The sequence below is a fragment of the Camellia sinensis genome, chromosome 12, assembly GCF_055761805.1.
Source record: "Camellia sinensis isolate YWXY chromosome 12, ASM5576180v1, whole genome shotgun sequence".
Taxonomy (NCBI): Eukaryota; Viridiplantae; Streptophyta; class Magnoliopsida; order Ericales; family Theaceae; genus Camellia; species Camellia sinensis.
Window position 1 is genome coordinate 161,510,984 of NC_138972.1, and position 15,502 is coordinate 161,526,485.

Genomic DNA, 15,502 nt, shown 5'->3' on the forward strand with positions numbered 1-15,502 from the left:
ACGACCGCCTAGGCACGAGAGACTTGTGGGAGAAGACGGGGCTCGAATCGGGTTCCCGGTTTGGGAGTTAGAGCCGGATTTCGGTTTGTCAAAATTATTTACTAAACTATCTTTCTAATTATATAGTAATCAATTTTTTTTTATATTTTTCTATAATTAAAATATTAACACATTATATGGTTTTTAATTATTTTTATCTTGTTTTTTTCAGATATTTCCTGAGTAGCAGTTGGCTTTTTTCTAGAATGCGGGCGTATCAAGATTATGACTAATTTTTGTTTTTGTAACCCACGAACGAATGAAGACGAAAACTTTTGATTTTGATTTTGATTTTGATTTATGTTATTTAAATTTGGGAGCAACATTATGTATGTATTATGCGACGTTATGTAGTGGCATAATTTTTATTGTTCTGAATTTTTATTTCTGTATTGCTATGAATTGAACAATATTATTAATTTTCATTATTTGTCAATTTTTGTTTATGTACGTATTTATATTATTCTGTAATTTTTCAATTTTTTATACTTATTTTTTATCTAATACAGGTTATTTTAATTTTTTTATTAATTTATCAGCAGTGTTTTTTATTTTTTTTTATTTTTTGAGACGGGAGAAGAACCCGTCGCAAAAACCAGTAATAGGCTTTTGCGACGGTACCAACACAGTCGCAAAAGCTGCCTTATTGAATGTACAGGACACCTTTAGCGACGGTAAACCGTGTCGTCGCCAATACTTATATGATGCCAGAGCCTTTAACGACGGTAATTTTCCCGTCTCAAAAAATCACTTTTAGCGACGGGAATTACGTGCCGTCGCGAAAAGTGATTTTTTCACCATTATTTGCGACGGGAAAAATGCCGTCGCAAAAAACTTGGCATACCGTCGCAGAAACTAATGGCGACGGTACATACCGTCGCCAAAGGTCTTTTGCAACCCCGTCTGTCGCGACCCCCCCTTACCGTCGCAAAAAGCCACATTACCGTCGCAAAAGACATTAGCAACGGCTTTCGGGGCATTTGCGACGGCCGTTTACCGTCGCAAAAGACAAGTTTTTTTGTAGTGCTTGTTTGGTCTCATAATTTTAAACCCACTTCTTAGGAAATTGAGTTTTTTTTTATTTTTTATATTATTTTGTTTTCATTAATTTTTTTTAATATTTGATGCAAATATCTTAGTTTTTAAATATACATAACACAAATACACTTAAAACATCTTTTAAAAATTCACCAAATACAAAAAATACAAAAATTTAATATATTTTCATATTCTTGTGTATTTATTGATTTTTTAAAATATTTTTTTTTACAAATATTTCACTTTTAAGGTAAATATAGGTTAGGTGCATTTTAAAAGTAAAAAATTTGTTTAAATTATTAAAAACATTCACTAAAAATAAAAAATTCAATTCTCAAGAACTCTGAGTTCAAAAATCAGAACCAAACAAAGAATTAACACTGTACAAGGAGCAAATATTCAGGCAAGCCCGCACTCCTTTCTTCCAAGCCCCTGTCTGTCCGATCGACCTGCGAGTACAACGGCAGTGAGTTACTCAGTGGTGTGTGGCCAGGAAACTCCTCCAACGATCAAGTTAGAACACACACAGGGATAGAGAGAGAGAGATGAGAGAATTGAGTGTTTAGTGTAAGTCTCACCCAATGTTCATCTGTCACGGCATGGGGGCGCAGACATGCTTATATACCTTCTGTGCCCCAAATCTACTCCCATTAGTCTCTCGACAGGTGGTGCTACTATCCCATCTGTCAACACAAATCTAGCTGAACGCTACCTAACCAAACTGCCAGCCCACACTACTGGAAGCTCGACAGCCGGGCTGCAGCATCTCGGCTATCAACGGCCGTGCTGCATAGCTAGCCAAAGAGCTCCGCTCGCCAAGCTCAATGACGACCGAGCTCGGTTTCATTCTGGCAAGCCGAGCTCGAGATAAGTCATGCTGGTTAGTCGTCAGCCTTCCTGCCAAGCTAATGCATGAATCGTGGAACCAAGTGAGGCTGCGGTCATCTCGGCCGAACCCTTGCTTGACCGGCTTCCGCACCAACAAGCCCAAGTAGCTCGGTTCCACAGCAACTGCACCATTACCGAGCAAAAATCCTTTCTGGATGGGTCCAAGCTGCCACGGCCCAAATGTGTTCGGCCCACAATTTGTCCAGCCATTACCACGACCCAATCCAAATCATAAATCTCCTTCTCAATTGCCCTTTAATTCCGTCCGCGCAAGCGTGATTGGGATTACCTGTTCTGACCGGGATAATTCTTCCTCGGTTCACAGTCTGCTAGACAGTGATCGGGCTAGTTGACATACCTGTCTTCAAAACTTGCCCGCTCGACGCCTCGACTTGCCATCCTGACTCTTCAATACTGACGCCGCCGCCATTATGACACGTGTCGTGTACTGGTTGACCTCAAGCAACCAACCATCACGTCCCTTCAATTCAAATTTTTGGCGGTCTCAATAGCCTATAAACGCACTAAGCCCTCCTTCAATCTCCTCTTAGTGGCTTTCCTCCTTCCTTGTCGATCCAGAGTTCCTGCCCTTTCATTCTTACTATTCCAGAGTTCGTGTTCGAAGGATAAGCTTCTGCCCTTAACTGGTAAGTCCTTCATCTCTTGTTATTGTTATTTCATTTGGTATTTCTTCTTTTAGGGCACCAAATCCGTAGGTTTTTGGACATACCCCTCCCCAAAACCCTCACTTGCCCCTGGTTTCTTCGCTGTTCTTCAATTCCAGTGATGAACACTTGAAAATCTGGGGCAGACCGGGCTCCAGGTCTTCTTTTGATCCCAAAAAACACTGAGACCAAGCAAATTACAAGTTTGCCTTACCCTTAGTAGAAATCGAGGTAGACAAAAGGCTTGGTCGCTCGATGAGGCTAACATCTGGTCCGCTTGAGCGACCGAGCTCCTTGGTCTACTTTCGCGACCGAGGTGGTCTGGCACTCTTCATGACCGAGCTAAAATCAAGCTCATTTTGCCCAACCGCGCTTCCACTTACGCTTGCCATCCTTTTCCTGCAGAGTCCAAGGGGACCACACACCAAATACCGAGGCTCTCAAAGACCTAGCAGCCGTCAAACAAGCTTTAAGTCAATCCAATTCAACCGAACTAAAACCAGTCGGCTAGACATGAGTCGCTACCGCTTCATGGTCGACTTCCCGGCCGCTTTAGCCGCGTTCTAGGAGGAATTCGGTATCCCGGACGACGTTCACCTTGAGCTCGGTGAAGAGGAAACGACGCCCTGGGGCAGACTAGAACAATGCCCCTTCCCCGTGCTTTCCATAATAGAAGGAGGCCTCCGCTTCCCGGTCAACCCCTTAATAAATGATTTCCTGCGGCGCACAGGGATAGCACCAACCCAGGTGTCAACCAACACTTTCCGCATAATTAACGGGATCCACGAGTAGAACAACCGGCTAGGAACAAACCTACGACTTGTCGAGATACTCCGCCAGTATACCCTCGGTCATACAAGCAATGGCCTTGCCTATTACTTGAAAATCCGACCGGGCAAGGAGAAGATAGTGACCAACACCTCGGACAAGGACTTACATAATGACGATTTTTTCTGGGTGTCCGGTAACTACGACACAGCCGACATACCGGGCTGGTTCATTAGCAAGAAATTCAGTTCCACATGTAAGCCGTGCTACCTTGCTCGGTCGATTGCCTTTCTATACTCTGCTATACTTAACATTTTTCTTCTTTCCTTTGCAGCAATCGAAGCCTTGCAAGCCAACTATCACTACTCCAACGAAGCAGCCATCAAAACCGTGCTCCGCTACCGCAATCGGGATTGCCACGAGCTTCTCGGTTATACACCGACATATAGGTACTCCGCTCCACGTCGGAGTAAGGTCACAGACTTTTTTCGAGCTCCGTCTCCGCCTCCAGATCCCACCCTACCTGACATTCCATTCATCCGTCTGACCAAGGCAGAAGAGATGGCTAAGAGAAGTCGCATCAGAAACCTCATCACGGCTACCTTCACCGAGCTACCGAGCATCCCAACCCGAACAGATACTGCCGGTCAACCGAGCGGGACCGTAGTCGCGTTGGCGTCTCCTGTCGTCGGGCAAGCAAGCAGAGATAGCCGTCGGGCTGGAAAAAGGCCACGTACCGCCGACCCCTCCACCAAGCTAGTTACGAAGTTAAACACCGAGAAACCCGCGATGACAGCTGACCCAATACCGCCTTGGAGGCCACAACTGAAGCATCGGGGTAGGGAGATCCCAGCAAATGCTTCGGTCAAAGGTGACAAAGAGCATCTACTCGCCTTTGACCTATCCAAAGCCTTGCTTCTGCCGAGCGACGTGGTCGGCAGCAACCATGTACCGGACACTCGGTTGGTGAAGTCCTCGATCAAGTCCATGACCAGGGTAAGCATTTTTCCAGCTTTTACAAAATTTTCCAAGTGTTTGCTCGGTTCTAATCAGACTCCACTTCTACAGGCCATCCAGAAACAACACTTGGTGTTGGAGCGCATTCATAGACTTCGGCAGAAGGCATCCGACTCTGCCAACCAAGTGGAACACCTTCAGACCGAGCTGGGGCGGTCTAAGGCATCCTTGGAGATAGCAAATACTGACAACTCCAAACTGCTCGGTCAACTGGGGGCAGCCGAAAAAGAGAGAGACGCTCTTCGAGCCGAGCTAGATGTGCTGAAGCAGTCCAGAAAGGATGAGGTGGACGAAGCAAACAACACCGATTTCAAGGAGGCTGAGGATAACTACACCAAGCAGGTCAAGGCCACTAAGGACATATTCTTCAAGTCCGGTTGGAAGGCTGCTTGTGAACAGCTCGGCCAAGGATCTAGAACCGACATGTTTGCCTGTCCTCCCGTTGCCTTCCTGCCAATCTACATGGTGCCCTACGCCAACGACGTCTTCACCGCGTTGCAGGCTGAAGCCGAGGAAAAAGGTCCGGAGAACGGCCAGGAGAATGTTGAGGTAGACGACCGCACTGAGCAGGTTGACCAAGTTGAGACCGGCGTCCAAGAAACCACAGTCACGGTCAACCTGGAGGCAACCGCAGCCGGGGATGAATTCGCTGACCTGTCCTCTTTGACTTAGTTTTTGTCTTTTTTGTCTTCTTTCTTTTTGTCTGAACATGTAATCGGGCTAAGTGCCCCAACTTTTGTACTTATTTTTCACATCAATGAAAAAGTTTTATTTTCATCAAGTGTTTGCACGGTCTTCAAACTAAATAACTTCAGCCGAACAAATTACCTCGGCAAAACAAACCATCTTGTTCGACATATTTAACCGGAAAAGACATCTCGATTTGAATGATAAAGTCGAGTAAATCATTAACTCAGACAACCGGAGTAAAACATTTCGGTTATAATTTCATAGTGGAACAAAACATCAAATCGTTCAACCGGAGTAAAACATCTCGGTTGAGAATCTCAAAGTTGAGCAAAACGTCAACTCTTTCAACAAGAGTAAACATCTCGGTTGAGAATCTCAAAGTTTGAGCAAAACGTCAACTCTTTCTACCGGAGTAAACATCTCGGTTGAGAATCTCACAGCAGAGCAAAACATCAACTCTTTCAACCGGAGTAAACATCTCGGTTGAGAATCTCAAAGTCGAGCAAAACATCAACTCTTTCAACCGGAGTAAACATCTCGGTTGAGAATCTCAAAGTTGAGCAATCGTTAACTCTTTCTACCGGAGTAAACATCTCAGTTGAGAATCTCAAAGTTGAGCAAAACATCAACTCTTTCAACCAGAGTAAACATCTCGGTTGAGAATCTCACAGCTAAGCAAAACATCAACTCTTTCAATCGGAGTAAACATCTCGGTTGAGAATCTCATAATTGAAAAGCAACAATCAGAATGCTAAGGCAAAGATGAGACACTTCTATATATTGACAAAAAGAATATTACATTCTGAAGTGTAAGGCAAAAAATTCATTTGCACAAAAAGAAAACAAAAGCTAAAAAAAATACAGTTTGAGGTTGGCCTCATTCCATGGCCGGGGTATTCTTCTTTCCTCTAAGTCCTCCAAGTGGTATGCCCCTTTGCCCGCCAGACTGGTTATCTTGTAGGGTCCTTCCCAGTTTGCCCCTAGCTTGCCTTCACCAGCACTAGGGTATTGCCCATGACCTTCCTTAAAACCCAGTCACCTACTTTGAACGGTCTGGAGTGCATCGTCTTGTTGCATTTCCTAGAAAGCTCTTGTTGGTAGGCGGCCACATGGATGAGAACCTTTTCCCGGCGTTCTTCCACGAGGTCCAATTCCAGCGCGATGGCGTCAAAGTTTAGCTCGGGCTCAAAACTTTCACTTCTGAAGGTGGGCATACCAACTTCCAAAGGGATGACCGCCTCCATGCCATATGCCAAGGCAAAAGGAGTTTTCTCGGTAGATCGCCGCGGGGTTGTTCGGTAGGCCCAAAGGACGCTTGGGAGTTCTTCGGCCCATTTTCCCTTGGTTTTCTTAAGCCGTTTCTTCAACCCATCAAGAATGATCTTGTTCGATGCTTTGGCTTGGCCGTTAGACTGCGGGTAGGCCGGGGTAGAGTTGTAGAATTCTATCTTCAAGTCTTCACAAAACCCTCTGAATAGGCGGCCGTCGAATTGGATGCCATTATCAGAGATCAGAATCTTTAGGACGCCAAACCGCATTACCACATTCTGCCAAACAAACCGTTTTACGTCCTTCTCCTTGATCGTTGCCAAAGGCTCAGCTTTTACCCATTTGGTGAAGTAATCTGTAGCCGCGATGAAGAACTTCCGGTTGCCTGGTGCCGTTGGGAGTGGTCCCACTATATCCAGCCCCCACATTGCAAAGGGCCAAGAGCTAGTGAGGAGATGAAGTTCCCTGGCCGGCTAATGGATTTGGTGGGCAAACTTCTGGCATTTCTCGCATTGGCGAACATACTTCTGCGCATCTGCCTGCATACACGGCCACCAATATCCTTGCGAGATAGCCCTATAAGCTAGGGATCTACCCCCTACATGACTACCACAGATGCCTTCGTGAATTTCGTACAGGAAGGCTTCCACGTTGTTTGGATGTACACACTTGAGATAGGGCCCGGTGAAGGACTTCTTGTATAAAGCGCCAGATGGAGAGAGCCAAAATCACTCTGACTTCACCGGGACTTTATGTGCTTCTTTTTATCGGTAGGAAGGGTCCGATCTTTGAGGAATAGGATAATTGGGTCCATCTAGGAAGGACCTAGCTCGGTGCAGAGTACTTCTGTCTGCTCGGCTTCCTCAATGCTGGGCCTCGGAAGGAATTCAATCAGGAGAGGGCTGGGAGATGTGCTATCGACCATGGAAGCAAAGCCGGCTAATTCATCTGCTCGGCCGTTTTCTTCCCAGTCAATCTGTTGGACCCTTATCGCCTGGAATCTCTTAATATGGACTTTTACCAGAGCTTGGTACTTTGCCATTCTGTAATCCTTAGCTTCATAAACCCCAGAAACTTGGTTAACCACAAGCTGGGAGTCACTGTAAACCATTAGCTCGGATGCGTGCATCTGAAGGACGCTATTGAGCCCAGCCAACAGCGCTTCGTACTCAGCCTCATTGTTTGATGCGGGGAACCCAAGGGTAAAAGAGTGTTCGATGGTCAACCCGTCTGGCGAAATCAGAACTATGCCAAGCCCGGCACCGTGGCGGTTAAACGCCCTGTCAACAAAAAGTTTTCACATTTCGCCCACAAAGAGCTTCCAACATTCTGAGGGGTCTTGGGAGGCTTGAAGGTTGATGTTACCACGGTCGCTCGACTGTTCCGCTTCTGAGTCAATGCTGATTGGTCCCACTTCCTCCCCCCTTGGTGATGCGGCACCGAACAGAGTAGGTTGGTCGGTAATACCCAACTCCGTCATCGCATCACTGGGCTGTAGTGTCGTATTGGTTTAGGGTTCTTCGGCTGGGCGCGCAAGTTCCGCGTCGCCTACATCGCCGAGCTGTGTGATTTCAGTTGAGACTATATTAACCTCCTCGTCTACCGCAACAAGATCCACCGGGCATACCGGATGAGTCCCTGGTGAGAATTCAGCAACAAAATCGGCCAATGCGTGGGCTTTTATGGCAGTGCGCGGCTGGAACTTGACATCAAATTGTCCTAGTTCGACCGCCCACTTGAGAATTCGACCGGAGAAGTCCGCCCGTTCGAACAAAGCTTTGAGGGGGAACTCGGTCAAAACGATGGTAGTATGAGCATGGAAATAGTGCGCCAACTTCTTGGAGGCCATCATCAATGTCAATGCAAGTTTTTCCAGCGGCAAGTATCTCGACTCTGCCGGTAGCAAGGTTTTACTGACATAGAAGATGGGGAGATGCTTGATTCCTTCCGACCGGACAAGCACTGCACTGACAGCATGCTGGGAAACGGCCAGATAAAGGCAAAGTTCTTCGCCGAGTTTCGGTGTGACCAATAGTGGCGCTGAAGAGAGATACTCCTTCAGCTCGGCCAAAGCCCGGTCACATTCTTCATCCTATGAGAACTTGGATTTCAAAGCTTGAAAGAACGGGCGGCAGCGATCTGATGACCGGCTTATGAATCGGTTAAGCGCGGCGGCCATTCCGGCTAGATGCTGTACGTCCTTAGCCAAGCTGGGCTGTTTCAATTCTTGCACGACTTGGATCTGTGTGGGGTCTGCCTCGATGCCTCGGTTTGTGACTATGAAGCGCAGAAATTTTTCGGATCCCACGCCAAAAGCACACTTAGACACATTCAAGCGTAGCTTGTGTTGTTTGAGAATGGCGAACATCTTAGCCAAGTCGGACAGGTGGTCTGCTGGATGCCGGCTTTTGACCACCATATCATCAATATAAGCCTCCATTGTCTGACCTAGTAGAGGAGCAAACATCTTGGTCACCATCCTTTGGAAAGTTGCCTCGGCGTTCTTCAAACCAAAAGGCATGACCCGGTTGCAGAAGAGTCCCCTTAGAGTAGTGAAGGGGGTGATTTCTCGGTCAGAGCCGTGCATGGCAATCTGATGATAACCGCGGTAGGCATCTAAGAAATTGAGCATGTTATGTCCAGCCGTTAAGTCCACAAGCTGGTCTATTTTGGGCAGTGAAAAGCTGTCTTTAGGGCAAGCTTGGTTGACGGTCTTGTAGTCGACGCAAACTCGCCACTTCCCATTCTTCTCAGGTACAACAATTGTGTTCGAAATCCACCGAGGGTAGTGCACTTCCTGAATAGCTCGCGCCTCAAGCAAGTTCTTGACCTCCTCTGCGACTACCTTGGCGTGGTGCAGCGCCGATCTCCTTGTTCTCTGAATGATCGGCTTTGCGCCAGGAAAAACATTCAGGTGATGACAAATAAAGCTCGGATCGATGTCGGGCATGTCATAAGGCGACCATGCGAAGACTTCAATATTCGCCATCAAGAATTCCACCATCTCGGTCCTTTCTTGTGCGGTGAGGCTTGAGCCGAGCAGAAAGAACTTGTTCGGGCTGTCGGTGTCAATCCGCACTTCTACCAACTCTTGAACGGCTTTGTCCTCAGCTTTGGTGCCCACATCGTCTAGGACCCCCCGGTCTGCCGGTCCCTCTATCATTTGGACGAAGCCGTTGGCAGCTCGGCTCCCGTTCACTGCCACAAAGCATTGCTTTGACATGACTTGATCGCCCCAAACCTCCTCAGTTGCCCCAATAGCCGAGGGAAATCTCATTACCTGATGGTAGGTCGACGCTACAGCTTGCATAGCGTGAAGCCATCTCCTTCCAAGGATCAGGTTATAAGTAGACAGCACTTGCAATACCCAAAACTCCACTTGCTTGACCACGGATCCCGCTTTGACCGGCAGAATAATTTTTCCCAAAGGCCACTCCGGTTGTGAATTGAAACCAACCAGTGGCGAAATTGCCAGAGCCAAGTCTGTATCTCAGAGTTTGAGCTGTTTGAACGCGTCGTAATACATGATCTCGACCGAGCTTCCCTGGTCGATCAAGATACGTTTGACATCGAATTCTTTGACGCGGAGTGTGACAACCAAGACATCATTGTGCGGCGTCTGAATGCGCTCTAGGTCCCTTGAGGAGAAACTGATCACGTCTTTCTCTTCGGCCTTCCCCCTCTTGATCGCAGGCTAGACCGACAAAACTTCCCTCATGTGTTTCGCCTTCTTGATCATACCTTGGAGCTCGCATACACGCGCCGGCTCTACAATACCGTGGATGACATTAACAACTCCTTGTGGGGGCACCTCTTGGTCATCCTGTCCACGCGGGTCACCCGGGGCTTGATGTGCGGCCTTCACTCCCCCATCAATGTAGAGGTCCAAGTGTCCAGCTGCGACTAGCTCCTCCAAATGTTGCTTCAGAGGCAAACAGTCCTCTGCCCAGTGTCCGCGCTCCCGATGAAATGTGCAGTGGTACCGCAGGTTGAAGCCTTTTTGCGCATCGCCTAACTTAGCAGGAAACCGGACATAATCCTTGTCGCGGATTTCACTAAGTATGCGATAGATTAGGATCTTAAAGACCGTGGTGATGCCCGTCCGAGCTTTCAGCCTTCTATTTGCATCAGCTTCGTCGTCGCAGGGGTATTCATCTCGGTCATTCCGCCGACCTCTACCCCGGTTTCGACGATTTGAACCTCGGTCGGACTCATTGGCGCGATCATTTGAACGGCTAGGCTCCTGTCCGACCGCGTGCACCTTGCCAGCTGACCTCTTGTCTGCTGCTACTGGAGTTGCCTTCGCGGTAGATGTTGCCGCATCATCTTCTACTTGGATGTACTCGTTGATGCGCTGCATGAGTTGGCCCATGGATGTCGGCTGGTGCATGGTAAGCGAGTCCCGCAATCTATGTCCGACCGGGAGACCACACTTATATTATGTGATTGCCAGGTTGACCAGGCAATCCAAGATCTCATTGAAAGTTTCCCAGTATCTGGAGTTGTATGCCTTGAGTGTGTCGCTTGGCTCCATCTTGACACTAAGAAGGTGGTCAACTTCCTTTGGCGTCCTGGTGTTGGTTTTGAAACGCGTCACAAAGGCTTCCGCCAACTGCTACCACCGTTCGATGCTCCCCTTCGACAGCCTCTCAAACCATTTCAAGCCCAGCTCTTCCAAACTTGACAGGAAGATAAAGCACATAAGAGTGTCATTCTGCCTATGACCAGCCATAACCTGTCGGAAGTGACTTACATGCATGTATGGATCGGTCTTTCCATCGTAGAGTGTGAACTTTGGCTGGTAGGAGCCCGTGGGGAGCGAAGTGATTTTTATCTCAAGGGAGAAAGGGGAGGCGCTCAGCCTTATCAAATCTGTGTCTAGGGGAAGTGGCACAGCTGGGCGTGGTGGTGGCATTACGACCGCTTCACTGACGCGTCCCCCGTAAGAAAGCCGCTGGAGCGCCGGCACCCTTTGAGCCTCCCGTCGACGTGCCCGCTCTTTCAAGACTGCCCGCAAGTCCTTTGAGCGAGCGGAATAGGAATATCTTGACGTCGTTGCCGGACGTGAGGGTTGATAGGTACTATCTTGCGCGCTAGAATTTCTGCATGCACGTCAGAATCTTCAACCTTGTAACTTCTGGTGATAGAGAGGGACGGGATGTGTCGCTGGCTCTGACTGCCTGAACGACGGAGTTGGGTGCACTCACTGTGGTCTCCCATTCCAGCTACACCCTTCCCTTTGACATGCCGCTTAAGATCTTCCATCTCTGCCGCCATTTTCCGGATGACGGCGTCTTGGTCCCTTAGCTTATGTTCCAGACGTCTAGCGTGCGATTCTCTCCGCCGCTGGTGTCCGTCTAGACTCCGCGAATGACAAAAGCTTCTTCCGCGCTTATCCCACGCGTCTCTAGAATGTCCTCTTGGAGAAGTCTCTAAGTCCGCCATGTCTAGAACGGCTGGGAGTCCTTCTCTCCGTCTGACAAACTCCGGGGTGGCACCGTCGATGGCGGACAACGAAATCTCGTCGTTGTTCGCCATGCAAGACGATCAGATGAACTTGGAAGACAAGGTTTTGTTCAATATGTTTTCTCACATATGGCGCCAATTGTACGGGGAGCAAATATTCAGGCAAGCCCGCATTCCTTTCTTCCAAGCCCCTGTCTGTCCGATCGACCTGCGAGCACAACGTCGGTGAGCTACCCGGTGGTGTGTGGCCGAGAAACCCCTCCGACGATCAAGTTAGAACACACACAGGGATAGAGAGAGAGAGAGAGGAAAGAGTTGAGTGTTTAGTGTAAGTCTCACCCAATGTTCATCTATCACGGCATGGGGGCGCAGACATGCTTATATACCTTCTGTGCCCCAAATCTACTCCCATTAGTCTCTCGACACGTGGTGCTACTATCCCATCTGTCAGCACAAATCTAGCTGAACGCTACCTAACCAAACTGCCAGCCCACACTACTGGGAGCTCGGCAGCCGAGCTGCAGCATCTCGGCTATCAACGGCCGTGCTGCATAGCTAGCCAGAGCGCTTCGCTTGCCAAGCTTAATGACGACCGAGCTTGGTTGCATTCCGGTAAGCCGAGCTCGGGATAAGTCATGCTGGTTAGCCGTCGGCCTTCCTGCCGAGCTAATGCATGAATCGTGGAACCAAGTGAGGCTGCGGTCATCTCGGCCGAACCCTCACTTGACCGGCTTCCGCACCAACAAGCCCAAGTAGCTCGGTTCCACAGCAACTGCGCCATTACCGAGCAAAAATCCTTTTTGGATGGGTCTAAGCTGCCACTGTCCAAATGTGTTCGGCCCACAATTTGTCCGACCACTACCACGGCCCAATCCAAATCATAAATCTCCCTCTCAAATACTCTTCGGTTGGATATCCTAATTGGACGGTATAGTATGATCTATTGTGGGTTCATTTTGAATTTATCTTAATAATTTAACCGTTTATTTTGTAAAACTATTTGAAAAAATCATGCACACCAAGACATTACGAAGATATGATTTTAATTAAAAAGTTAAAAAAAAATAAAAAATAAAAAATTGATATTTTGTATGTAATTAAAAAAATTAGTTTCTACTAGTGTAATAAAAAGATTAATATCCTCACATAAACTTTTTTTTTCCATACAATTAAAACATTTTACCCCTTTCAACTATAAAATCATATATATTGACGTCTTCAATTATGAAAATGGTATATATACATATCTTTTAAAGGTGGTATAAAAATGTAAAAGTAATACATTTACATAATTAAAGATATGACATTCAAAGTACACTGGTTTATAATTAAAATAAAATAAAATAATACTTAATGATAATTGAGAGGATCTTGCTATAATTAACCCCAAAACAAATAATTCATCAACAATCATGAAAAATTTGTCCCAAACGCGGCCTCAAAATGGCCCACTGGTGCACTTTTAGCAAGCAAAGGATGTAATTAAATTGTACAATGCCATGTGACATACCTCGTGAGATAATGAATAGTTTGTCATGTGACATGTCTCCACGTGGACTGCTAATAGCTTCTTCACATCTAAAATCCTGTCCGTTGATATTGCCTGCAGTGAACGATACAAAAATAAGTTGAATTTACGATTATTAAAAGATTAAAAATAATTATAAATATATAAGGTATAACTTTTTATTTTATTTTATTAAAATCACAACAAAAATTACACTCTCCACTTTTTGATAAATAATTTTTCAATTTCTTGTAATCTTCCTCAAAAATAAAACTAGTGTCATATCCGAAACACAAAAATAAATAATAGGACAAATTACATATACCTCTCTCGAGGTATAACTAAATTACAGACATCTCTCTGAGATTTGAGAAATTACAGATACCCTCCTTAGGTTTATATTTTCATAACAAATTGCACCATGAGATTTATATTTTCATAACAAATTACCCCATAATTTGTTATGAAAATATAACCTTCAGGAAGTATCTGTAATTTCTCAAACTTCGGAGGATATCTGTAATTTAGCTAAACCTCGAGGGTATATGTAATTTGCCCAAAATAATAATTTAACTTGCCTCTTACTCTACACTCGCATGCAGCAGATTACTGCTCTGCCAAGTACGATATACGTACGTACCTTAAGCGTCACTTGCGACTCGTCGGGAGTTTCTATTGTAATTTCAATTACTGTAGGCAAAACTGCAAAAAAGAAAAAAAATAATAATAATAATAAATACGAGTAAATAAATGATGAAATGCCAATTTAAACTGCGTGCTTGCTGAGAAAATCAGAGAAAAATAATATAAATATATTTTAAGGTTAACATTTCTTCCTGTTTAGTTAAAGAACAACAGACAAAATAAAAATAAATAAATAAACTTAAACTGTAAATTTAAATTAAAAAAATTTAAATATTAGTAAATAAATAAGAATTGACTGTTAATTAACATAATTTGGTTGGTTGCTGAGAAAATTTGGGAAAAACAGTATAAAAAATTATGTGGGTGTTTAATAATTTAAAGAACTAAATCAATGAAAACCAAGAACTTTTGATGTCTTAAATTTTTATTTTGTTTCCATTGGTTTCTCAGCAACCAAACAGAAAGAAAATGGATACAACAATGTATAGTTGTTTGGACAAGAAATGAAGATAACAGCACATGGTATACACACCTTTCTCTTCCTTCTTCTTCTTCTCTCCTTTGGGTTTGTGGGGTTTTGCCTTACCTGTTTTAGGAGACATTCTGTGCCTCCAAAGTCCAAACACTAATTGGATGGAATTGAATGGAATGGAATGGAATGGAATTTGAAATTGAATTTTTGTATAACTTGGATACAAATTTTGTGACGGCAAGAACAATGCTATGAATTAGTATTTGTCGAACAAACAGCTGCTAGCAAGCAAGCAGTGCCTGATTTTTGTGCACAAAGTGAAATACAAAAGACTTGTTCAGAGCTAGAGCTGTGCCATATATTGAATTAATGGCTAGTTCAATTTAAAGACACTCTCTCATCAAAATCAATTCAAAGAAACAACAACAACAACAACAAAAACGAAGAAGAGCTAATTATTGAACTTAGTTGAACAACTTCTCAAGAAACAATGCCAAACACTAGCCAATAAATAGAGGGAGAGAGATATTGTTGTGTAGTTATACTTTGTTGAGGTAGAGCTTATTAAAGGAAGAGAGCTTATTAAAGGAAGAGTTAAGTGCAAGTTGCTAGAGAGGAAGACACAGTAAGTTCGGTGAGCGAGAGAGAGAGAGAGAGAGAGGGGGGGTGAGTTTTGAGAGGATATAGAAAGATAGATAGGATAAGGCAAGCCTTTGGCTTTCTCTCTTTGTACTCGCTCGGCTCAGAAGAATGGTAAGCTCTATCTATCAATTTGGGCCTCTCATTTCTCTCCCCCTCTCTCTCCTTGACAAATCATCATCATCCCCCCCTCTCTCTCTCTCTCTCTCCATTTGCACCAGAAGCAGCTGATGCAAAAGGTTATCATAATTTTTTTATTTTTTATTTTTTGACTTCTTACCCCACCCTCCAATAAATAAATAAATAAATAATAGAAAAGGCTAAAAAAAGAAGAAAATTTCTTGGCTATATCATGAAGGATGGGACATTCTTGGATAATTATTCAACGCATTAGCTTGT

General features: G+C 45.1%; 1 protein-coding gene across 7 annotated transcripts in view; it reads right to left on the minus strand.

Moving 5' to 3' along the window:
- The window catches only part of LOC114309627 (Tetratricopeptide repeat (TPR)-like superfamily protein), a 50,882-nt gene extending 35,622 nt beyond the window's left edge, over positions 1 to 15,260 (minus strand). For 5 of the 7 annotated variants that reach the window (XR_014345505.1, XM_082896658.1, XM_082896662.1 and 2 more), the window contains exons 1-4: positions 14,525 to 15,005; positions 13,988 to 14,049; positions 13,351 to 13,443; positions 1,464 to 1,526 (exon numbers count right to left, since the gene is read on the minus strand). Coding sequence is in view for 6 of the 7 variants with exons in the window: in XM_082896658.1 (XP_082752784.1) it covers positions 1,464 to 1,526; positions 13,351 to 13,443; positions 13,988 to 14,049; positions 14,525 to 14,594 (288 nt within the window). In the remaining variant the exon portion in view is untranslated. Of the gene's footprint in view, positions 1 to 1,463; positions 1,527 to 13,350; positions 13,444 to 13,987; positions 14,050 to 14,524 lie in introns of all 7 variants that reach the window. The other 2 variants (XM_082896661.1, XM_082896659.1) reach the window with 1 other exon arrangement.
- Positions 15,261 to 15,502: the final 242 nt, after the last annotated feature.